Source organism: Zalophus californianus, chromosome 9 (assembly GCF_009762305.2).
Source record: "Zalophus californianus isolate mZalCal1 chromosome 9, mZalCal1.pri.v2, whole genome shotgun sequence".
Lineage (NCBI taxonomy): Eukaryota > Metazoa > Chordata > Mammalia > Carnivora > Otariidae > Zalophus > Zalophus californianus.
In genome coordinates, this window is record NC_045603.1 from 61760706 (window position 1) to 61784473 (window position 23768).

Consider the following 23768-nt stretch of genomic DNA (forward strand, 5'->3'; position numbering starts at 1 on the left):
GCCATCTATTTCCTCTCCAGCCTCTGAGACAGTGGGATGTGCTAGTAGGTGTTCAATAAACCCGAGGTCAAAGGAAGGAAGGAGGGAGAGAAAGGGGGAAAGACAGGAAGAGATAAGCCAGGGAGACTCTTAGGCAGCTAGAAGATAAATAAAAAGGTGTTGTTTCCTAGTGCCAGATGGCATGCCGCCCAGGACGGCTGCCCTGCGCTCTGGGAGCACACGGCCTGCGCTTGCCTCATCTTTTCCAGAAGTATGTGAGCCCAGATACGTCAGCCTTCAGGTATGCAGTGAGGTCTGCGGTGAGAGGTGCTCTCGCGCGCGCCTCTCTCTCCCTCTTCCTGGGGTCTGCTCTTGCTCTGCCACCACCGCACCCCCACGCAGCCCGCCAGCCAGCCCAGCCTCGCCCCCCCTTCCCTGGAGCCAGACCCAGCTCGATATGGGGGCCTGTGAACAGCCCCCTCAAGCAGGCAAGTCTCAGGCCCAGGGAGGAGATGTGTGCGTGGTGCCGGGGGGAGGGGCAGGAGCATCGCATCATCTAACAGGTTGGTCGGGCTGCGAGGCGTCCCGCCCTCCTGGAGCTAATGAGCACTGTAGGACAGGTGTTTGCTCCTCAGTCCCCAGCCTGCCCTGCCTGCGACCAGAGCCAGCTGCCTGCCACCCCACCAAGGCTCACTCACACCCCCGTGCCCTCCCGCGTCCCGGGCCCGGGGGCCGCGATGGCCTGCCGCTCTTGCGTCGTTGGCTTCAGCAGCCTTAGCAGCTGTGAGGTGACCCCTGCGGGCGGCCCCCGGCCTGGGACCTCGGGATGGGGCAGCTGCGGGACCCCCGGGCCAGGCTTCAGCTCCCGCAGCTTCACAGGCTGCGAGGCAGCTGGTACCATCCCCCAGGTAACCGTGAACCCCAGCCTGCTGGTGCCCCTGGACCTCAAAGTGGACCCAGCCATCCAGCAGCAGAAGACCCAGGAGAAGGAGGAGATGAAGGTCCTCAATGATAAATTTGCCTCCCTGATCGGCAAGGTGAGCTGAAGTAGGGGGGGTGGCGCCTGAAGTAGGACGCCTGCTGGCAGAAGGGTTTGATAACTGAAAGCTAGGGACCTTCAGAGCTGGGCAGGCGGCTGAGCTCTGTACTCCTGGAGCATCATGCCCCACCCCTGCCGCCAGCCAATGAGGAGCCGGCAGGCTAGCTCTGAACGGAGAGCTGGCGAGGGAAGTCCCTGAGCCATCCTGGCACTGGGGGAGAAAGAGGCGCCAGGATGGCTCTGAGGGATATCTGCGTAATAATGGGCTTCATGGCTTGGGGTCACTGTCCCCCTAGGTGGACACTAGGGAGGAGCTCCAAGTGTGGCCAGGAGGATACGCTCTCATAGGAATGGCTGATGGAGATATGGTCTGCCGTCCGACTCCAAGGCAGGTGGACGGAGGAGATGAGCTCCCAAGGGTCCGCCCTCCTTTCCAGGCCTTGGCCCTGCTCAGCTTCCAGAGGTCAGAAGTGCCTGCAGGGCCAAAGGGGCACCTGGGTCCTCCAGAAGGAGGCTTTGGATTAGGGATGCCGCAGTAGCATGTCAGGAGATAGGAATGTAGAGAATCGGTGTTGCGAGTCAGAAGCAGACAGGCAGCCAGGACTCCCCAGCACCCTCATGAGAGAGGGAGTGAGTCCCCAGCACCCAGACTTCCTAGACCCCACTGCCGTGGCCGGCATGCTGGTGTGAGGCACTCCCGTCCACCTCCGCCCCCAGGGCATTGGCTTCAAGAGCTCTGAGAAAGTCCTGCCCACCTCCCGAGCCCACTCCTCATTCACCTCCTCCAAGAGACCTCTGCAGATCGGCCCTCCCAGGTCTGCCCCCCTGCCCTGCCCAGAAACAAGGATCATAATAGTAACGGCTGTATTAACTGCTAACTATATGCCGGGCACCATACTGGATGCTTTACATATTTACCTCAGTTTCCCTCAACAACCTTATGAAAGAAGTCCTAGTATGCCCATTTAACAGATGAGGAAAACTCAACTTCTCCCTCCTACTCAGTACACCAGAGCCCCATCCTTCTGCCCTCACCCCAGTCCTTGTCCGCACTTGTCCCCCTGCCTTGGTGTTCCCCTGAACGTTGCTAGGGTCCCCCGTAAGGGGGGTGTCCGTGGAGAGGGGCAGAGGGAAGAAGGTAACACGTATGGAGCATCTGCTTGTGCCCAGCTCTCTGCAGGAACTTTGCCAATGTGTGTCATTGGCTTACACGGCCACACTCCCCAGTGGCTATTTCTCCTACTGTGGAGATGAGGAGACAGCATCCCAGAGGTTAAGTGCCTTGCCCAAGGTCACACTACCACCAGGCATACAGTCTGGACTTGAAGTCAGGTCTATGGGTTTGTTTTCCCCTCCCCCCAACTCATGTGCCCAGACCAGCGTTCCTGCACCCGCACCCAGGGTGTGACCAGGATCGGGGCATGAGGAGGGGAAATGACAGCTGGAGAAGGACAATCATCCACTGAGGTGGCGCATTCCCTCCCCCGGCCCCAGCCCTGGCCCCGGCCGGCTGTGCAGCACCCTGCACCTCTAGGCTGTGTGCCCTATAGGAAAACAGCCTGCTGCCCTGGGAGGCAGGTCCCCGCAGAGCCACCTCCTCTCGAAACCGCTTTAATCCCTTAAAAGGAATACTTCATGAGCTATGTAATTTGACTCGGGATGGATGGCTTTTCTCTCTGAACACCAGGGCTGATATCACCCTGTGCCTTGGCCTTGGGGACAGGAAAGATATGTAGGCACAGGGAGGGGGCTCAAGGGGCTGGGGTCTGGTGCCTGGGGGCCAGGGCGACACGCTCTGAGGTCTTTAGCGGAACTGGAGCCTCCCAACCCTAGAGCCTTGGCCTTGAGACAGATGCTCTTCAGGGTAGGACGACGGAGCCATGGGTGCCCACCTCTTGGGGACCCTGATCGCTGGGGCCAAAAAGCCCCAGCTGATCCACCAACCCTACAGAGAAGGTCGTTAGCTCAGTCTGTTAACTTATGTCCTCCCTGTCTCCTTGTAAAGGCCTCAAGGGCCCGAGGAAAAACCCCATTCCTGGATTTGAATCCGGGTTCCACCTCTGACCAGCTGTTTAATCTCAGGCAAATTATTTGACCTCTCTGCTTCTCAGTATGCATCCATGTAATGGGTTGGTCAGGATCAAATGGGATAATTTTTGAAAAGCTTTTAAAAAGCACTTACCATGTGCCAGGTGGGTTCTGTTTGTTAAATAAAAAATATCGTAAACGGGCCCAGCCCGGGGAGCTCTTGAACCTAGTTGGCCCCTTGCAGGCAGGAGCCTGAGAAGAGCCTGAGAAGAGGGTGGGAGAACTTCATGGGTAGCAGTGGCACACGGGGCCAGAAAGAACTGTATGGGCCCAGGGGCGAGAAGCCATAACCAGTGCAGGCCTGAGGGGCTCTAGGCAAAGAGAAGAAACAGACTGGGGCCCTTCAACTCCTTGTCCCCTCTAAGCCCTCTGAGGCACCAAGAGAAATCAGAGCACACTGAGGAGGAGAAGGAGGAAGTGGAGGAGGAGGAGGAGGGTGGGGGGTTGACCCCCAGGAGTCAGGTCCCTGGAGCCGTGTTGGTTCTTCCCTCTGCAGGCTGTGTTTCCCTGAGCAAGCCACTTACCCTCTCTGAGCTTCAGATTCCGCCTCCCTGCTCTGCTCCTGCTCTGCTCCTGCTCTGCTCCTGCTCTGCTCCTGCTCTGCTCCTGCTCTGTAAACGGCCCCGAGCTCATGCCAGAGGCAAGGCGGGTAGGGGCACAGCCCTGAGAGGAGGGGGAGAGAGTAGCAGCAGTAGGAGGGGAGGTTGAGGCAGGCCGGGAGAAGGCTGCGGTGCCATCCCGCAGAGGCACATGCAGACCACAGACGGGACGGAGATGGGACAAGAGAAAGGACTGCCAGCAGCCCACCTGAGGAGGCTGTGAAAAGGGGACCTAAGGGGGGCGGTGAAAGGCCCGGGGACAGAGGGATGGACACAATGTCTTCCCGTGGGCCTGTGCGGCCTCTGGAAGTCACTGGAACCACCATGCAGTGGGCGCCTGCTGGCAGGAGGGTTTGATAACCCACAACCACCCCCCATGCCCCGGGGTCACTGCCGGGGACTGTGGGCCAGGGGTCTGAGGCCTCCCTCCCCAGGGAGCCCCCAGCCAGGAGCTCCAGCCGCCTGGGGCTGCTGGCTTCCCAATACAGAAAGCACATCTCTCCCCACCCTGGGCTGGCCCTGCTTTTCAGCCGGGCGGTGGGGCTGGGTCACAGTGAATTCTGTGTTTCTGGGGCTTCAGTTTCCTCCCCTGTAAAATGGGCGGCAGGTAGACCAGGGGTTTGCTCTCTGAGGCCCCTCCTAGAGGGCTGCCGATGATCTCAGGGCAGGGGGTCAGCCAGAAGCGGGAGGAAGGGGGCTAGGAGGTGAGTGATCAGCAGCCTTGACCGGTTAGAGCAGTTAACTGCTTACCGGGCCCTCCCTGGTCCTTTGTTCCGGAGAGGGAGGAGCCTTGTGCTGGGAAGGTCCTGGATGGGGTTGAGTTTCCATCCCCACCCACTGAGACAACAATAAACTACCCCCCACACACACACACACACATGGCAGCAGGGGAAAGGGCTGCCCCATGTCTCACAACCAAAAGCGCTCTCTGGCTGGACTGGCTAGCCAAAAGCACACCATCTCCCAGTGGCTGGTACTGAAGCATAGGAAACTGAGGTGAGACTAAGGGAAGGACTTCCTGGTGTAAAGGGTGTTTTGTTGCTTATGGGTGGAGGAGGGAGCCTCACATCTCCCCTCTCACCTCACCCTCAGTGTAAACACAGGGCCCTGGCTTGTCAAAATGGAAGGAAGGTGGAGTGAGCAAGGATCTCCCCCACCAGAGATCCCTCTCACACACACCGGTAGGACAGAAACCCTCTTGACTGCCATCCCTACGGAACCTGTTTGGCTGTGACAACAGCAGGACTGCAGGCTTAGGTTGGCTGTGAGCTGAACGTCCCAGCACAAATGGGAGCGAAGCAGGGCGATGACAAGCCCACAAGGCCATGGCCCAGGGTTCCTGGTGGCATTGTCTACTGCAAACGTCAAAGGGGACTTCTCAAGGATGGTAGGGCGTCACAGGAAAACCCAAGAATGTGGGCAGGACAGGAAGAAAGAGGAGGGACCCCAAATTCAAAAGAAACGGGGAGTCCATTAAGGTCCAGAGTGGGCAGCAGCCATCAGATGGGCCTGCCCGAGAAGCTTGGCCACCAAGTCCCTTGACTGCCCTGGGCCCTCACCTCACCCTCTGTAGATGAAGAGTACAAACCAGGTACAAACCCGAAAGGCTCCTGGCTATGATTCTGGCTCTTTCAGCCGTGATTGCGGGAGCTAGTGCCATCAGCGGGCAGGGGGCAGCCAGCGGCCTGGGGAACATCCCGGGGCTGGTTGTCACAGCACCCTTGTGACCACGGCCTGCCCAGGAGCCAGGCCCCAGCCGTCTCTCCCAGCTGCCCCTGACGTGGACACCAAGTGGTAGGGATCCCAAGAAGAGAGCAGGTGGCTCCCCAACTGACGGGGAGGGTGGGAGGTCCGGACAAGTGAGGAGCAGATAAACTGAGGACCTCCTAAGGAAGGGGGGGGGGCTTCTTCTGAGCTGCGATTCTTTTTCTTTTCCTTTTCTTTTTTTTTTTTTTAAGTTTATTTATTTCCATAATCTCTACACTCAATGTAGGACTCAAACCCACCCACAACCCCAAGGTCAAGCGTCCTGCACGTTTCCGCCCCACCCTCCCCCAGTGAGCCAGCAGGGTGCCCTTGAGCTCTGATTCTTGGAGGCTTCCTGCAGGAGGGGAGCTGGGAGCGCAAACGGGGGGGGGGGGGGGGGGGAGGTGAGGGACGGGGCTGGTAGAAAGGACAGTCAGAGGAAGGCTGGAGCCTGGAGAGAACAGGCAGCCTGGGCAGAGGCAGGGGGCCCCCCAGGCTGCCCTGGGCTGGACTGGGTGGAGGGCAGGAGAAGATTCAAGAGGGATCCTGACAGCGTGCAGTGGTTGGGCTCGGAGCCATGGGAGGCCCTGCAGCAGCGTGAGGAGAAGAGAGGGAAGGAGGCAGTTTGAGAGAAGCAGCTGTGCCCAGAGCCCTTCCAGTCGTCACCCTCAAGGCAACACCAGCCCCAACTAGAGGCAGACGCCAATCCAGGAAGGGCAGGTGGGTCCCGGGGCCCGCGGTGACTCCAGCCGCAGACGGGAGCCCCATGTTGTGGGGGTTAAAAGAGTCTAAACCCCCACTGCCCTGGATTCCACACCTGGCTCGGCCACTTGCTAATTTTGTGACCTTGGGCCAGTTATTTGGCCTCTCTGTAAAGTGCGGCGGACGACTACACCTAGCCCATCAGGACGTGGGGATCTAATGAGGCAAAGATGTCCAGCATCTAGAACAAGGCCTGGCTCACAGTAGGGAACACATAAACACTTGCTAGTATAACTGTTCCAGAGCATATCCCCAGCTTCCTCTCCCAGACAGTCCTGAGAGGCGGCCAGGGCAGGCCGTGTCAGCCCCAACTTCTAGCTGGGGAAACTGAGGCTTGGAGAGGCTACAAGTCCAGGGTTGTTGGGAGCATTAACAATGAAGTCCTCGCCAAGGCCCTGCACTGCTGAGCTTCCACGGCAAGATGAGACTAGGCTTGTCAGGTTGGGGGGGCAGGGAGGGGACGGCAGCCAGGCCTCTGACACCCTGTGTTCCCTGGGATCTCCCACCCAAGCCCCAGGCGGTCATGGAGGGCCTGTCACCTCATGGGCCCACTCAGTCCCTTCCCTCCTCTCTCGGGCCCCGCTCCTCCCCGAGGAAACCTTGGCTAATTGGCTCCACCCCTTTCTGATTCCCTCCTTATCTTGCCATCTTCTGTGTGAACCATCCGCAATTGGAGATGTGATCCGGCTGCGCCCAGTGAGGCCCCGGGGGGGGGGGGGGTGAGCGCAGAGCAGATGAGCCGCCACTGCCCGGGGAGGCCCGCATGCGGGCCCGCTGACTGTCCAGGAGCCTCCGCGCCCGACCTGTCCGCGCCGGGCCCTCTCACTGCCACTCCCCTGCCTCTCCAGGTGCAGGCCCTGGAGCAGCGCAACCAGCTGCTGGAGACCCGCTGGCGCTTCCTGCAAGGCCAGGACTCCGGCACCTTCGACCTCGGGCACCTCTATGAGGAGTACCAGGGCCGGCTGCAGGCGGAGCTGCTCAAAGTGAGCCAGGAGCGAGGACAGCTGGAGGCCAACCTGCTGCAGGTGCTCCAGAAGGTCGAGGAGTTTCGAATCAGGTAGGGTGAGCCCCAGTGAGGTTGTGGGCAGGGGCCGAGGGTGGGAAACGACCTGCACCCGGATGCAAGGCCCCGGGCACCCAAGCCAGAAAATGAGAAAACATCCTTAAAGAACATCTCTTGACTACAGACGTGCTTACTGGGGACCTACTATGTGCCAGCCAGTATTCTAAATATGGGGAGGAGATGGCCGTGAACCCACAGCAACCCTCCCAAATAGTGCCCCTGGCAACCAAGTCAGTCTTGTGCTGACGGACAGCTAAGCCCTATGCTTGCCGGCCCTGGGCACCATTGCAGTCCCCGTGCCCTGTCCCCTCCTCCCGTGCCCATAAACACACTTGCTCTCGCCCACACATCCCACTGGCAATGGGAAATTGTCACCAGCTAGAACAACAGATGTTTGGAAATTTGATCTTGAGTGGGCTGGAAAGGGAAGGCAGGGGGCAGAAGGGGGGGCGGTCTGTTGGAATAAAGAAGCAATCCCCTGGAGGTAATGCATGCCTGACGTCAGTGGTCGCCTTAAGATCTAGAGAGAAGAAAAACCACAGCCCCAGCCTGTGAGGTGCTCATAGACTGGCAGGGGTTCACTCCTGGCCCCCACTCCTCACTAGCTCTGTGACCTCGGGCAAGTGGCTCAACATCCAAACCTCAGTACCCCGCTGTGTGGAGTGGGAGTGATGATGCTGAACCATCCTGAGGCTGCCGTGAGGAGGAAGTGGAGAGCTCAGCATGGTGCCTGGCCGCCATAAACGGCACCTCTTCTACCCCATAGAAGGCTAACAGTAGTCCTTGACGCGGGTGTGCTGAACTGAACTGGGCAGTGAGGAGAGGCAAACCAGGTGCTGGGGTCCCTCAGAGGACAGGTGACATCTCTGACCAGACAGCGGGCAGGGCTTCAAGGACAAGGAAGCCGAGACAGAGCAGAGAGACTGTGTCCCTGCGCTCCTTCCTCTGGTCTGGTGTCCTTTTGAGGAGGCCCTCGGCCTGGGTGAGGGAGGGTGGGATATGCCGGAACCCCTCCCCTCCCTTCCTCCAGCGCTTGGCCCAGCCCCAAGCCCTGCCAACCCAAGGTGAGGCCTGTGGTCTTGGGAGCAGCCAAGGGACTGGGGCAGCCTGTCAGGAGTCCAGTTCTGGGCCGTGGCCCAGCTTGCCCACCACCTCTCCTTAGGACCTCCCCTGCTCAGGCCATATTCAGAGATGGCCATGTGGCAAGTTCTCCCCACTCTGGGGGCTTCAATATCCTCATCTGTGGATCTATCTGGAACTTTCTGGCCAACAAGCATGATCTGCAGCCCTGGCCTGGGCTCCTCCTCGTGGCTGGGCCACTCCATGGCCGAGGGGCCCTCTCCCCCAGCCCGCCTTACCAGTTCCTACAGAAACCCACGGGGAACCTCACTGCCCGTTCCAAGCTGCCTAGCTTCAACATCTGACCATGATGAGGTTCTGGTGTTGGCACACCAGAATCGAAGAGTTGTTTCACTGATGTCTGGCAGCTCTTTGACTCTCAAAAAACCACAGAATGGCTGGATGGGGGACTGGGATCATCCTTTCGTGGGGAAGGAAACACAGGCCCAGAGAGGGCAGGGAGTTGTCCTCAGTCACACAGCCACGTGAGCTAAGCCCATCCGTAACCCCAGCCAGCTGCGGGAGGAGGCTGCTCCCATGAGCCCAGCCAGATCACGTCCATGGAGGCACTTTGTAACTGGAAGTTCTGTACAAACACTACTTGTTGTTTTAATCTGCTTCAGCCTCCTCAGTTGGCCTGCTGCCTGGTTTCCATCTGCGCCCTGAGCTTACTGTTTTGGCTCAGAGCCTCTCTTCCCCTCTCTGGGTAGGAAACCCACCAGGCTTGGGGGAGGTGAGGTTAGAGGGCTTCTAGATCCACAGGCCACAGACAGGGAAGCTGCAGCTTGGCTGTGTAGAGCCTGGGGGGCCCCAGGAGCCTGGAGACGCCAGGCCAAGCCCTGACAGGGAGGGGTGTGCCCCTGCCTCTACAAGGCCGATGAGATCAGCTTCACTCCTAGAATATAAACAAGTGGGGGGGGGGGGGGGGGGGGGGGGGGGGGTGTGACAAGCTGAAAAGGGCTGAGAATGGGTTTGGGAACTGGTGACTGGCAGACTGGCAGGGGATTGGGAGTGGAGTGGGGGAGATAGCATTTACCTAAGTCTCAATAATGACAGAGACTTCCAAAAGCTTTGATGTAGCCAGGACCCCAGGGATCAGCTAGCTAACCCTTATATTTACTAAGGATGAAGCAGAGGCCCCACAAGGGGAAATCATTTGCCCAAGGCCACGTAGCAAGTGACTCGGGGGTGCCATGTACTGTTGTGCAGGAGGTTTACTGCCCAAGAGCTTCTGGTTGAGGGGGTGAACTAGGGCTGAAATCCAGTGGAGTTGGTGAAATGGGAGGAGGGAAGGCTATACAAAAGGATTGGAAGGACAGTGAGGGGTAAGGAGGAGGTTTGACACCTCAGAGAACCCCCACTGGACAGCTATCTCCAAGGTCCTGCCCCCAAGCAGGCAGAACTCTGCTATCCAGATGGGAGGGGAGAAGGGGAGAGCCTTGACCACTGGGCTTACACAGGGAGGGCCAGCCAATGAGGGGCTTCTCAGCTTGGGGCTCTCTAGACCCCCACCCGCAGGGCAGGGAAGTCCTCAGAGGCCACCAAATTCCCAGTGGGAAGTCTGGGATGGAAGTGCAGAGAACCATCCGCTCTCTCTGCCATGAGGCTTCCCACGGTTTGTCTCCAGAAAGGCTAGAGGCCAAGGCAGAGGGAATGAGGGCCAGAGCCTGAGGTTAGATAGACCAGAGCTCAGGTAATAATAATAGCATTAGCCGGTGCCATGCACTCTTGTAAACACTCCGTGTATTAACTTATATAACCCTCGTGACATCACTATTGTCATGACTGAGGCACGCACAAGCAGCTTAGCCAAGGTCCCACAGCTAGTTAGCAAGGAGCCAGGACTCAAACCCAAGTAGTGGGGCTCTGGAGCCCACTTGCACAGAAAAGGGCGCAAGGAAAGCTTCCTGGGCATATTTTTGGCTCTGGTAGGCCCCAGACTGCAGACCAGTCCCCCTGGCCCACCCTCCAACCCACGCCCGTGACCCTCATCCTGAAGGCCCTGCAGACTCTGGGAAGCCAAGGCAGCAGCCGGGAGTCCGTGCGCTAAGCACACTGAGTCTCAGAGACCCAGTGCCCGGCGGGCTCTTAGCTGGGGCCTGCTCCCCTCAGCTTCTCAGGTAAAGGCTGGTGGAAAGCAAGGCCTGAGTGGTGGCAGGTCCAGCCAGCTGACGTGGGCGAAGGGTGACGCTGCCCCTGCCATGAGGTCAGGGAGCGGGGCGGGCAGGCGACTGTAATTAGAGCCGCCAGTGATTCAGGCATTCCCTAGAAGCCACAGAATCCCCACATGCAGGGAGGCAGGCAGGGCTGAGGGCAAGAGGTCTGCGCTGGTAGACACCCACCCTGGGGAGGGCCAAGACAGAGGTTTGATTAGAGCAAGGGGTTAAGGTCAGAGACCCAGAGATGCCATCTCTCGTCCAACAGTGTCCTTGTTCCAAACACAAGGTGGAATAGAGAAAGGAGGAAGCAAAGCTAAGAGAGGGAACCCACCTTTGTGGAGTATCGACTATGCACCTCTGTCACTGTACCGGGGGTGGGCTTGGTCCGAGCCCCGCACGTGCACACACACACCCCTAATAGACGGACGAGCCGAGGAAAGGGGAGTGCAGTTACCTGCCCAAGAACACACTGTGGGTCTATCTGACTGCAAGGTCCACACTCTCGCCTCGGGAGGGAACATGATGGAATGGTGTCCTACCAGCTAGCAATGCAGAGGGGAGGCGGGGAGGTGGGAGAGGATGGGCCATGAGCAGACAGCTCAGAGCAGACTCGACCAAAGACACAGCTTGTAGGAAATGGAGATTCTTGGGGGAGGACATAAGGAAAAGATGAAAGAACAAAGTTAGGGTGACAGGGCTGCGCAATCAGGAGAGGCTTCCTGGAGGAGGTGGATATGAGGAAGAGCCAGGAAGGGGGACAGATGAGCCCTGGGAGAGAACGGGCTGATCATCCAGAAAGAGTGAGAGAATGGTGTCATGGGCTTAGAAGGGATGTGTCATAGATGAGGGGCTGCATCCACCCGAGGCAAAGGCCATTTTCTAATTGGCACAAGGCACCAAATGGGACAGCAGAGGCCCTGAGCCCGACTCCAGGAGGGATAATCATACCCCAAGCTCCTGCCACCTGCAGCTGAGCAGCCTCTCTCTCTCTTTCTTTCTCTGCCGCTGCCTCGCTCCCTCCCCCCCTCCCAGGTATGAGGAGGAGATCTCCAAGCGCACAGACATGGAGTTCACCTTCGTCCAGCTGAAGAAGGTAGCCCGCCCAGCCTGCCCCAGGGGCTTCTTCCTCATGGACCCTCTGCCCTCGTTCCCTCAGGCTCCCCAAGCAAAGCCCTCAGAGGCTTGAGTCCCGGGACCACAGACAGACAATGGGTACCTGTCCTCACCCTGCTGCTTCTCCCGGGCACTGAGCCAGGGCTCCCTTGGGAGTCACCCCCATCTCCGTCAGGAAGATGAGCACCCCAATCCCGCCCTGAGACCCCCCCCCGCCCCTGGCACTCACCACTGCTCCCACCCCCAGGACCTGGATGCAGAGTGTCTTCGTCGGACCGAACTGGAAACCAAGTTAAAAGGCTTGCAGAGCTTCGTGGAGCTGATGAAAAACATCTATGAGCAGGTGAGAAAATGAGACCAGTGTCCCACTGAGCGAAGAGCTGACTTGTCCCCAGGTAAGGGATGCAGGGGAAGGAAGGGTGTCCAGTGAGGCATGGAAACTTCGGCAGTCATTACAGACATAACACAGACATAGCAATCTCCCAACCCCTTCCCGCGCTGCAGTCAATAACAATACGTCCCCTCATCCCTCCATTCATGGAGCACCGGCAAGTTCCCAAGAGGCCTCGCGCTCAAGGAGGACCTGTTTCTTTGAGTGTGCTGGAGTGTGGAGGGCGTGTCGGGGGCCGGTGCATCCAGGCAAGGGTTGGCAAGTGGCCTGAGAGACCGGGAACCAGGGGGCCTTGAACAGCTATTCTTATTGAACTCATCTCTCCCCATACCTGCAGCCTAAATGGCAGGCCCCCACAGCCCTAGCTCGGACACACATGCCCGTGGCCCTCCCCTGTTTGGCAGGGGAGAACGGTGGTCAGACTGAGAAGACCTGTGGTCAGATTCTTGAGTTCCCAGACAATGCTAGCTTCTGCCAGAACAAAAAAAGGACCCGGTAAATGCAGACAGAGGAGCCTCTGGATCCCTTTCTGATTGTGTGTCCCTAAGTCCTTGCCTGAGCCTAGGGGGACCATGACCCCACAAGGCCTTAGCCCACGGCCAGGTCCCCAGATGGGCCCTGATGCTGACTGCGGACGCTCCCCTCCCCTCCACTCTGCCCCCGGGCACCACATCCCCTGTTTCGGGAGTCAGGAGCTGGAGGGGCCATGCTGCAGTTGAGCTAGAAGCAGGCCGAGCCACTGTGGGGACGGCAGGGCTTGGCAGTCTGTGTGCCACAAACCACTGGTGCCAAACTATGGCAGTGCGGCCAGGATCAGAGCAGGGATCAAAGTCATCGCAGGGATCAAAGTCATCACAGCCATCAAAAAGTTCTGCTAAAATGGGGGCGCCTGGGTGGCTTGGTCGGTGAAGGTTAAGCATCTGACTCTTGGTTTCGGCTCAGGTCATGATCTCAAGGTCGTAGGATCAAGCCCCTCCTTGGCTCCGTGCTCAGCAGGGAGCCTCTTGAGATTCTCTCCCTCCCTTTTACTCTGCCCCTCCCCCTGCTCTCTCTCTTTCTCTCTCAAATAAATAAATCTTTTAAAAAAATAAAAATGAAATGAAATGAAGAGTTCTGCTAAAGTGGCCCTAGGGGTTGCTGACCACAGCTTGGCGGCCTCGTCCTGTGGAGAGGGGATTGGGCCTCATAGCTGTATATGGGCCACACTGCTTTCCAGCAGGCTCGGCCCCCAGCGGGGGCTTCCGTGGGCCTGAGACCTGTTTGTGGCCATGGGAGGTGGCCTGGCGGAGAGAACAGCACAACCCTGGAGAGCAGCAGGAAGGTAGCCCTTCCAGGGGGCCCAGGACCTCCACCGCCCTAAGAAGCTTCCCACACCCGGCCAAGCCCTCTGGACTGAGCAGGGCACCGGGCCCGCTGACCGGCCTGAGAAGTGGGCTAGGAGTTCCCCTGCCCACACTCCCTGTGGAGCCAGGCAGACAGCCCCAGGGCCAATGTTTCAGAATCTGCACTGGGCTCTGTGCATCTCGGCAAGCCCAGAGCCCAAGCTCCCAGCCAGGACAGAGGGCCCAGCCGGCATGGAGACTTAACTGGAGGTAGGGCCAAGCATAGCCAGCGATAGGCCTGGGCATTGCTGGAGTGCCCCCCACAAAACTCTGTGGCCCCTGCTCCATCTGGATTTAGCAGCCCTTGGACCCCAATCCTTGCTCTAACTTCTTTTCCGTTTCTGCGACTTTGAGCTAGTTATTTCTCCTCTCTTTGCCTCAGTTTCCTCATCAGTAAAATGGGGAGAGTCGTAATACCAGGCTCATCAGGTTCTGCTGATGACTAAATCCGTTCATCCGGGTAACAAATGTTTATTGCTCCCCTGCTGGGTGCCTGGCACTGATATAGCAGTGAGTGTGACGGGCAAAGTCCATGTTCTCAGGGGCTGCCACTGAGCTAAAAGGGGAGACAGGTAATAAGCAAGTCAACAAACATCTCAGCAAGATCATCTGGGAGGGTGAAAAGGGCCGGGCTGCACAGAACCCGATGATGTGGTAGTGCTAGAGGGGAGGGGAAAGTCAAGGTCAGGGGGCGTCTCAGAGGAGGTACAAGAGAGGGAAGGCCCAGCCTGGGGAGGGCCAGCCCAGTGAAGAGCTGAGAGGGCTTCAGGCAGAAGGAGGGTCAAGCATCAAGGGCAGGAGTGAGTCTGGTGACAAAGGGGGGAAGGAAGAGCTCTGGCCGGGGTCAGCTTACAGAGGGCCCTGGGCCCCGAGTCGGGGTTTGGATCTTATTCTAAGTGTGATGGGCAGCTCCTGGGGGCACGGGGGTGGGGGTGGTACAGAGAGGGTAAAGGTATGGCTTGTGCTGTCATGGCAGCGCTGCGGAGAAACGGGACCGCTGTGGACGTGGGGTTGTTCGGTGCATGGCGCAGGGATGATTACTCTGGGGGCAGCGAGGCGCCAAGTTGGTGTCGGGTCGTAAGGTTTGCGTCTCTCTTCAGGCACTGCTGCAGGCTGAGAAGGCAGCCCTGATCCTATGCTAAAAAGATTCCCCACACCAGTGGGTCTCTAAGCTGGCAGTAAGAGAAATACAAAGTGAGCCACACATGTAATTGTTTTTTCTAGTTGCCACATTTTAAAAAAAGAAACAGAAAAAATTCATTTTAATAACGCAATTTACTCAGCCCAATATATCCAAATGTGATTAGTCAGCAGGTAATCAATTTAAAAAAATTTTTTTAAGATTTTATTTATTTATTTGAGAGAGAGGATAAGCGGAGGGGAGAGGGAGAAGCAGGCTTCCCGCTGAGCAGGGAGCCCGATGCGGGGCTCGATCCCAGGACCCTGAGATCATGACCTGAGCCGAAGGCAGATGCTTAACAAACTAAGCCACCCAGGCGCCCAGTACAAAAAATTAATAGGCTGTCTTACAATCTTTTTCTCATGCCAAGTCTTCAAAATCAGTGTGCATTTTACACCTACAGCTCATCTCAATTCAGACTTACCACCGGTCAAGTGCCCGTGGCCTCATATGGCTCGCGCCTACCACATGGGACCAAGCAGTCTCAGCAAAGGAAGGTGCCAGCCATGGCTACCTCAGGTGAAAGAAAAACATGGCAGGACGTGAGTAGCCCCAGGAGGGCTGGACAATCTAGTTTCGACTCTGGAGCAGATACCAGGTCAGAAAAGCATGGCTGTGGAGGCCCACCTCGGCATTTCAGAAAACAGCCCTTTTCTCTTGCACACACACACGTGCGCGCACGCTCGCACACGCACGCACACACACACGGCCAGGATAAATTCTCAGAAGCCAATGGCCATGGGCTGCTCAGGGCCTCACGTATACACCGCAGCCTCCCGGGTAACCCCTCTGCCCCTCACCTCCAGGGACACAAGCCAGTGAGAGGACCCAGGGGCTCACACTTCCCCTCAGCTTCCAAGGTACACGCCAGCTCCCAGGTGCTTTTGGGGCCTGGCTGCATCCAGCCAGAATGCCACCTGCCCCACCCATCAGCTCTCGTTCCAGGGAGATCAGCTGTGCAATCTCCCAACAACCCCCCGCAGCCGGGCGCACCTCACAGAATGCCCTTCCCTGCAGAGGGAGCCTAGTGTGTCTGAGCTGCTTTGGCGCCTGCCTTCGTACTGCCAGGGAGGCTGCTCGGCCCCTGGACCCTTCACCCCAGCTTCAACAATAGTATCCTTAGCTATATCTATTGAGCACCTACTATACCCCAGGCACTGTGTGAAATGCTTTCCAGGTGTAATCTCATTTACTCCTCACAGCAACCCTATAAAGGTAGGGATCATGATTAGGGGAGCACAAACTTTAGAGCAGCTTGGATTTGGATCCTGGCTCAGTCATTGTGTGAACTCTAACACGTTCTTCTATCTCTCTATATCTCAATTTCCCCATCTGTAAAATGGGGAAAATGATAGAGCCTAGCTCACTGGCCTGTCGTGAGGATCTATTTTGTTAATATATCCTAAAGCAGGGAGAACAGTATCTGGTACATGGTAAGTATTAATAAATGTTAGCTGGTTTCAATTTGATAATCATACCCGTTTTACAGATGAGAAAACAGAGGCTCCAAGAGGTTTAAGACCTGGCCAGGGTTACACAGCTACTAAGAAGGGGTAGTATTCACCTCCTGGTGCCATTAAGCACTACATTTTATGGAGCAGCTCTAAATTACCCCTCAGGGTCACCGCCTCCCCTGACCTGGAGACCCCACAAAGGGTGGTCCCACCCGCGGCTGTCTCCTCAGGCTCAGGCTCTGAGAGAGAAGATTTAAACTTCACCTTGGCTCAATTCTTGCCAACCTGGAGGGCCCATCCCTTGGTAGCAGCACACAAGCCAGCATTGTTATACCCTCTGCGGCCCAGCAGGGGCCGGCGTGCCTGAACAGGCCTACGGATGTTCTAAACCCTCCGTTTCCTACTCCTGTTTACCAAGCTCACGCTGACCCTGCCTCCTTCCGGAAAGGATCCGAGGCTGCTCCATCGGCTCTGTTTGGCCAATCCCTTCTCCCTGCTAGGGGAAGCCCTACTCCAGTGCATTCTGACAATGCCCTGGCCTTTTCCTGGCCCATAACAAATGCCAACTCAGGCCTGGGCTAAAGGGCTTTCTCTGGAACTCTCTATGCCCACTGACCCCACCCCCCCCCATAACATGTTGACCAAGGAGGCCTCAAGGCTGCATTCCTGAAACCGTCCACAGCCAAGGCCTGCCTGGGATCCTGGTTCCATGTGGGAAATGTCAGTCTCTAAGCGTGATCCGAGCAGCAGAGGTGGGACATGAGTCTGTAGGTACCATCGACCTTATTCTGCCAAGGGGTCGGGCCTTCCCCTGCTTTTGCCCAGAGATGTTTGCTAAGTTCTTTTGAAGATCAACCAAAATCCTTCATCAGGAGTCCTTAAGGGGCAGTTGGCCACTAGGCTCAGGGTCCTGTCAGCTCCGGGATGGAAACAGGTTGCCCCCAGCAGGTCTTTGCCTTAAGCTTCCTTTTGCAGGAGCCGATCCTTGTCACCAGGGATGCAGGTGGGCAGGGTCAGGCAGCTAGCAGACAGGGGAGGGGCGGCCTTCCTCAGCAGGCCTCCGCAGCCGCCCCTGGGGCTCTAGCTGACCCAGCCCACCCCACAGGGTACAAGCTGTGGGTCAGACCACCAGCCTTGGCCGCTACAGACTCCAGAGGCTCAACCAACCACAGCCACTCTGTGCATAAAGCCAGACCGAGGGTCAGGAGGGGGCCCAAAGTTAGCACCCAAGGGCAGAATGCGGTCATGAGACAAAAACTGAACCTGGATCTGAGCAGGCCTCAGCCCCAGCTGCCAGGTTTCAGGACATGCACAGAGCAGAAGAACAGGTTCCACACCAGCACACGGTGCGGCCAGTAAGGTCCAGACTGTGAGCAGTGCTACAAGCAACCCAGTGTTTTCAGTACAAAAAATAGCAAAGAAGAGAGAGAAGGAGAGAGAGAGAGAGAGAGAGATGGAGGCATAGCTGTAGAATAAGAGAGTTAGAGACATATGGACCGATTGCAAAATAGGGATCTTCTTTGGATCCTGATTCAAACAAACAAACAAAAGAAAAACCACACACATATATGGTCTGTATAAATACACACACATATATGAAGCAATCAGAAAAATGGGAACACTGACCAAAACTTGCTGACCGAAGTACTTAAGTAAGGGTCAGGGTGAACTGTGAATACCAGTAGGAGTAATTGTGTGCCCCACACCCTCCCTCCCCCAGGTGAGCCCCACCCCTGCCTCCCAGGGTGCCTGGCCCCCTCCCTGCCACCGGACTCACTCTACCAGTACAGTGCTGGCCACAGCCCCTCGCTCCTCCTTCCCGCACCAGCCCGGCCCAGGCCTGGGTGGTTTGGCACACCTCCAGGGCAGCAGCCCAGGGACTGAAAGGTGACACCTGCAGCCCCTTAGGAAGACCCTTGTCCCCACCTGTCTCTCTACACACCCCTGAGCGTTCAGGCCCAAAAGCTGGAGCTAGGAAGACAGACCCAGCTTCCGGCTCCTGTCTCTGCCCTTCTAGGGGAGCTTGACGGGAGCAGCAAGGGCTCTGGGGGCCTGCTCTGCGCCCACGGCTGTCTCCATAACCCCTCCGTGCCGCCGCGTCTTTCCTCTCTGTAACCTGGGGCTAGAGGTCATGCGGGCCTGGAGAGGAGCCTGGCCTGTAATGAGTCCCCCGGGGAAAATGAGAAGTTTACCACTTCCAGGGCTCTCTGAGGATGCGGGCTGGCATTTTCTAAGCAGAGAGAAGGACAGAGAGGAGGAGGAAAGAGGGATCCTAAAGGATGGGGAGAAGATGAAAATATTGAGGCCAAATTGCCTTGTTGCAGGCGAGCTGGTCAGCCAGATGGAGAGGGGCAACGAGCCTCCAGGGTGACCCTGAACTCGCCTTGGCCTCTGCACCTGGCAGGGGAGCAGGGAGTACAGCCCCACTCCTGCCCCTCATCACTCATGGGCCCCCACTCCAATATGCAAACTGAGCTGCTCACTTCCGGATGCGGGGGAACCCAGAGAGGACAGTGGCTCCCCAGGCCCTCAGGGAGCTCCCATCCAGAGGGGGAGACCGAGCTGCACACCACTGAGCCCTAATGGAGCAGAGGGGCCAGACATCCTGGGCCTTTGCCACACCAGCCAGGAGGAAAGTGTCCCGCCCTGGGAGAGGTGGGGACACTGAAGAGAAATAAATAGGCTTGTAGTGAGCCTCTGGAAGCAGGAGCCCCTCACTTCCCTCTCCCCTCCACCCAGAGAGGGAGGCCAAGCTGTGGATGAGCAGGGGTGGCCAACTGCTTCCTGAGAGTCAGAGCTGAGGGCGCATGGCAGGGAGGCCTTATCATTGGGTCATCTCTCTGGGACACAGGGCCACTCCCCCTGGGGACACAGGGACCATGGCTGGCTGAGGGTCTGGTGCCCCCCACCAGCCCTGAGCCCCCACGTCTGTGCCTGGCCAGGAGCTGAAGGACCTGGCAGCCCAAGTGAAGGACGTGTCGGTGACCGTGGGCATGGACAGCCGCTGCCACATCGACCTGAGCGGCATCGTGGAGGAGGTGAAGGTCCAGTATGACGCCATTGCAGCTCGCAGCCTGGAGGAAGCCGAGGCCTACTCCCGGAGACAGGTTCGGGGCTGACCGAGCGGGGCTGACCAAGGGGGCAGGAGGCTGCCAGCCCAGGAGGCGCCGCCCCAGGGAAGGCTGAAGTCACCTTCAGCTCTGAGCACTGAGAGTCTGTGAAAGGGCAGTGGGGAGCATGGGGCGACGGAGAATGTGAGAGCCCAGCACTGCGGGGGACAAGGGGCCATACGGTGGGGGAAAGGCCAAGGTCTGCGCCCTCCAGGAGCTCACAGCGGTGCCACCACCTAGTAACACCAGGGGTGGGCCCAGCCAGAGCTGGGCATGGTGGGCATCAGAGGGCGAGGTTGGCCTGCGAGTGTAGGGCTTCAGAGGAAGAGGAGGGGCTGGGAGGTGAGAGAAAAAAGGAGCAGCAAGGGGCGAGGGGCGAGGGGCAAGGGTGCTGGGAGGGACCCAGTGAACTGTCCCTCACTGTCACCTCCTGCACGTCCTCCAGCTGGAGGAGCGGGCTGCCTGCTCAGCTGAGTTTGGGAACAGCCTCCAGAGCAGCCGCAGCGAGATCACTGACCTCAACGTGCGCATCCAGAAGCTTCGATCCCAGATCCTCTCCATCAAGAGTCATGTGAGTATCTGGAGGACCCACCTGGGGGTGACGCAGAGAGGAGCGCAAGGGCACACTCTCTCTGTCTCTGTCTCTCTCTCTCTCTCTCTCACACACACACACACACTTACATGCAAGACCCTGCGCAGGTCTGTGCCTCAGTTTCCTCTCCTGTCCTCCTAAGATGGCTGTGAGGACCACATGAGCGTCACAGGTGAAGGTGGTCTGTAAACTGGCCAGGGCTGTGGGAACAATACAGAGCCCCACCACCACAAACCACCAGAGCCCACCTCCTCCCTCCCAGGCCTCGGGCCAACAGTACCGAGAAGGGGCTGGAAGCCTAAGCCCATCTTCCAGCCAGCGCTTTGGAGGAGGTGCCGCCCTGTCAGAACAGCTGGGACAGGCTCCTCTGGGTGCTGTGCATCTTCCCTCTTTCATGGCCTCTGGAAGGGGTCTCCTTAGGTCTAACTGAACTCCCTCCTGCTGCAAGGCGACCCCCTGCCACACCCAAGAACACTGTTGCTCAGCCCTCCCTGCCCTGCACACCCCCACGGAGGGCAGAGGCCGGCTCCTGGCCCACTCTCTTCTTCCCCCCCAGTGCTCATGGAACCCCTTCCCTCTGCAGTGCCTGAAGCTGGAGGAGAACATCAAGGCGGCAGAGGAGCAGGGGGAGCTGGCCTTCCAGGACGCCAAAGCCAAGCTGGCCCAGCTGGAGGCCGCCCTGAACCAGGCCAAGCAGGACATGGCCCGGCAGCTACGCGAGTACCAGGAGCTCATGAACGTCAAGCTGGCCCTGGACATCGAGATCGCCACCTACCGCAAGCTGGTGGAGGGCGAGGAGAGCCGGTGAGGGCTGGGGCCAGCGGGGTGGGGCTGCGGGAAGGCAGGACCGGAGGGCCAGCCCCACACAAAGCCAGCCTCCACCTCCAGCAGGATACCGTGAGCCAGGAGGACCTCGGATCATGTCCGGCCTCAGCCACTTACAAACTGGGACCTTGGCCCATTCATTAAATCCTCAGTTTTGCTATCTGGAAAATGGGCTGATCATAACACAGCCTATGGTGGGGAGGACTGATACTATTCTGCACGCAAATATCTGTCACAATTGAGTGCTCTGTAAATGTGAGCCATTTGCCCAGGGAAGAAGAAACAGAGGCCCAGAGAGGACAAACTGGCTAGCCAAAGTCACACAGCAGGGCAGCCCGGGGCTGGGAATAACAACCAAGAACTGCCCTCCACTGCCATTCCCCAGGGCCCCCAGGCCCAGCGGGGGCTTGAGCCACAGGCCCCCTTCAAATGCCCCCATTTCCGTCCTCCCCCAGAATGGACTTGCCTTCAGCCGCCATGGTCAGCGTGGTGCAGTCCACGTCCAGAACCGGTGAGTCTACTTCCCTAGAAACCCATGGCGAGGAAGGGGACATGGTGCGGGCAATCATGACCCTAAAGGCGTCATTTTAAGTGGCCCCCCAACCTCCAGCCCTTCCCTGCCCCACCCTTATGTTCCCTGTAGCTGCCTCCAAGTCTAGCCTTTCGAGAGCCCCCTCCCGGAAAAAGAAGAACAGAAAAGGCCCTGTGATCAAAATCACCGAAATGTCTGAGAAGTTCCTGTCGCAGGAGTCAGAGGTCTCAGAATAAGGCAGCTGGAGCCCAGGAGCCTAGGTCGTCCCCCTGCAGCTGGAGGGACTTCAGCTAGACTCAAGCAAGCAGCTTGGAACCTCTGGGTTGGGCGGGGAGGCAAACCTGATCCTGAACTGAAAGGGGGAGGGTTCAAAACCGGGACAGCTTTTCTCTGGGTGGCTGGGGGTAGTACAGGGCTGTCACCAGCTACTGAGAATCATGCGGCTCCATCTCAATACCTCAGTCCTACCCTTCTAACCTTCTTGCCAGAGGTCCGACTGGGTAAACTGGAACTGGGGGTCAGTTTTCTCTCCACCTCCTTTCTCTTCTGAGGCTCCTCCCCAAACAGAGGGCTCCCACCAAAGAACCTTTGACTTTGACCCTTTTCGCCCAACCCTTGCCCTAAATTCACTTACCAAGCCCTACCTTGCCTCTGCCTCAGGACCGAGGCTGGTGCCTTCGCTCACCCGGCCCCAGCCAGCCATGGATCCAGGGCTGAGGAGGACTGCCTGGGCACCCTCCCCCTATCTGGAGCTCCTGGGGAGACTGAGTGCTGAGCACCCCTGGGTTTCCTGCACAACCTGGGCACCTCCAGAGACCTGACAGTATTAGGGAGTAAAGGGAGGAAGCTCCCCGGGTGTGTGGGACCTGAGCATGGACCCCTGAGGTCAGCCCAGACACCTGTGCCACTTCCGTCCTCCTGTGGGGCCCTCATAGAGGGCCAGTCAGAATTGGACAGGCTGCACAGCCAGCTCCTGGCTCCTTCTCCAGAAGCTATTCTTGCCATGACAAACCCCCTGTGAGAGGGAGGCTAGAGAGCAGCCTGAGACTAGGCAGGGGAATTTGGCCCTCCCTTCTCCTCCCTGCCATCCTGGGGTTCACCACCCTGCCCAGGATCCGAGCTCTCTGCCCCCCACCCTCCACACCCCCCTCCCCACACCTAGGTGTTTCCCAAGCCTGAAATCTGGCTTTGGTAGACCAGGCCCTGGAGACCCCTAGCCCCGCCCCCAGCACCAAACCCTGGGCCATTTCCCATGAATCCCACCTCTCAGGGTCCCTGCTCTCTCCATCAGGCCAAACAGCCCGGCCCTCCCCTCCATCCTTCCTTGCATTTCCTGAGGAGCCCAGGAACACCCTGCACCTGTGAGGTTAGAGCTCTTTCTTTTCTTCCCCTTCTGCCCCTCTCCCCACCACACCCACTCCCCTGCCTCCCAAGCAGGGGCCATGAAGAAGGCACAGTCCAGGCAGGTCTGGGAGTTTCTGAGCCCTTCCGGTTGGGCTGGGGAGCCCCAGTGACAACCAAAAAGGAATTCTGCCTCCAAAGAGAAGATTTGGTGCTGGGAGGAGCGTTCCTGTTTCCTTGTCTTGGCTCTCACCTTTGGGGCTTGCAGGGGGATCCTGGCAGCTCCAGCCGCCCACTCCACCACCCATCCTCTTTCCTTCCCTCCCTGCTCCCTCCCTGCTCCCTCCCTGCTCCCTCCCTGCCCCTTGCCTCACTCCTCCGCTAGCCCCAGTCTTCCATTCCTTCATCTCACTTTCCAGGACATCCTTCCCATAGGCCTTGGCCCCAGCAAGACCTCAAGGTCCTCCGTGCCTGTAGGGGGCGCTGAAGGGCTAATGACGCTCAGGGGAGGGAACTCGGACTTATACTCATCCCGGAAGTCTCAAAAAGGGCGCTGATTGCTGCTCTTTCTCTGCCTATTTATTGGTTTCCAAGGGAGCAAATCCTCAGTGGGGATACAAGATATATAAAGTATATGTATTATTTTTCGTAACTTATGTGGCTTTTAACTTATTGCTTCCCTTCCTGTTTCTGCCTAATCAGTGCTGTATTTACTCTCTGGGTAGACAACACATATCCCAGCCATTCCACCTGGCTGGCTATCTTGGGGCAATGCCCCCCTTCTCCCTGCCAGGGGATGAATAAAGTGCTGAGATTTGTCCGTGGATAAAGCTGTGTGTTTTTGTCTCTCCTCTCAGGATTGGTCAGTCACTGGTCAAACAGGTTGACCACAGAACTTTGGGGATTCTCCAGTTATGGGGGAAGGGGCCCAAGGACTTAATTATACTTTCAGACCAATGCAACTTGGACACAAAAAGGTCTCCTGCCCCACCAGCCTATAAGGAGATTTTCCCAGTGTGGACCTATGTTCCCAGCACTTCCTGACATGTCCAGGCACCACGTGGCCGCTTTGGCAAGCACAGACATGGGGGATTCCCCACCTGGTGGCAGGTTCCTTCTCAACCACTTTTGCTGAACCGTGGGGGTTGGCACAGCCCAGAATATATTCTGATGGGTACAGGTCTAATCCTGCCAAACCAAATTCTAGATCAACAAACAAGGACTGAGGATCTTCTCAAACCCAGCCCTGCACTAAGACACTTACAACTGTACCCCACCCCTCTGCCTCAAGAAG

At 57.9% G+C, this 23768-nt stretch overlaps 1 protein-coding gene across 5 annotated transcripts; it reads left to right on the plus strand.

Moving 5' to 3' along the window:
• Positions 1-345: 345 nt before the first annotated feature.
• KRT80 (keratin 80) lies at positions 346-23294 on the plus strand. 5 transcript variants are annotated; one of them, XR_004820271.1, is made up of 10 exons: positions 346-1016; positions 7062-7270; positions 11587-11647; positions 11915-12010; positions 19017-19181; positions 19630-19755; positions 20360-20580; positions 21057-21112; positions 21212-22499; positions 22894-22959. XR_004820271.1 is itself a non-coding variant. In XM_027591623.2 (10 exons), the coding sequence occupies exons 1-9, from the start codon at positions 582-584 to the stop codon at positions 22496-22498; spliced, it is 1443 nt and encodes a 480-aa protein (XP_027447424.1). In that variant the 5' UTR covers positions 520-581; the 3' UTR covers position 22499; positions 22894-23294. The 5 variants fall into 5 exon arrangements, 4 of the variants coding, with proteins under 4 accessions (XP_035584951.1, XP_027447424.1, XP_027447425.1 ...); XM_027591623.2 differs by having other exon boundaries at positions 520-1016; positions 22425-22499; positions 22894-23294; XM_035729058.1 differs by having other exon boundaries at positions 21212-23294.
• Positions 23295-23768: the final 474 nt, after the last annotated feature.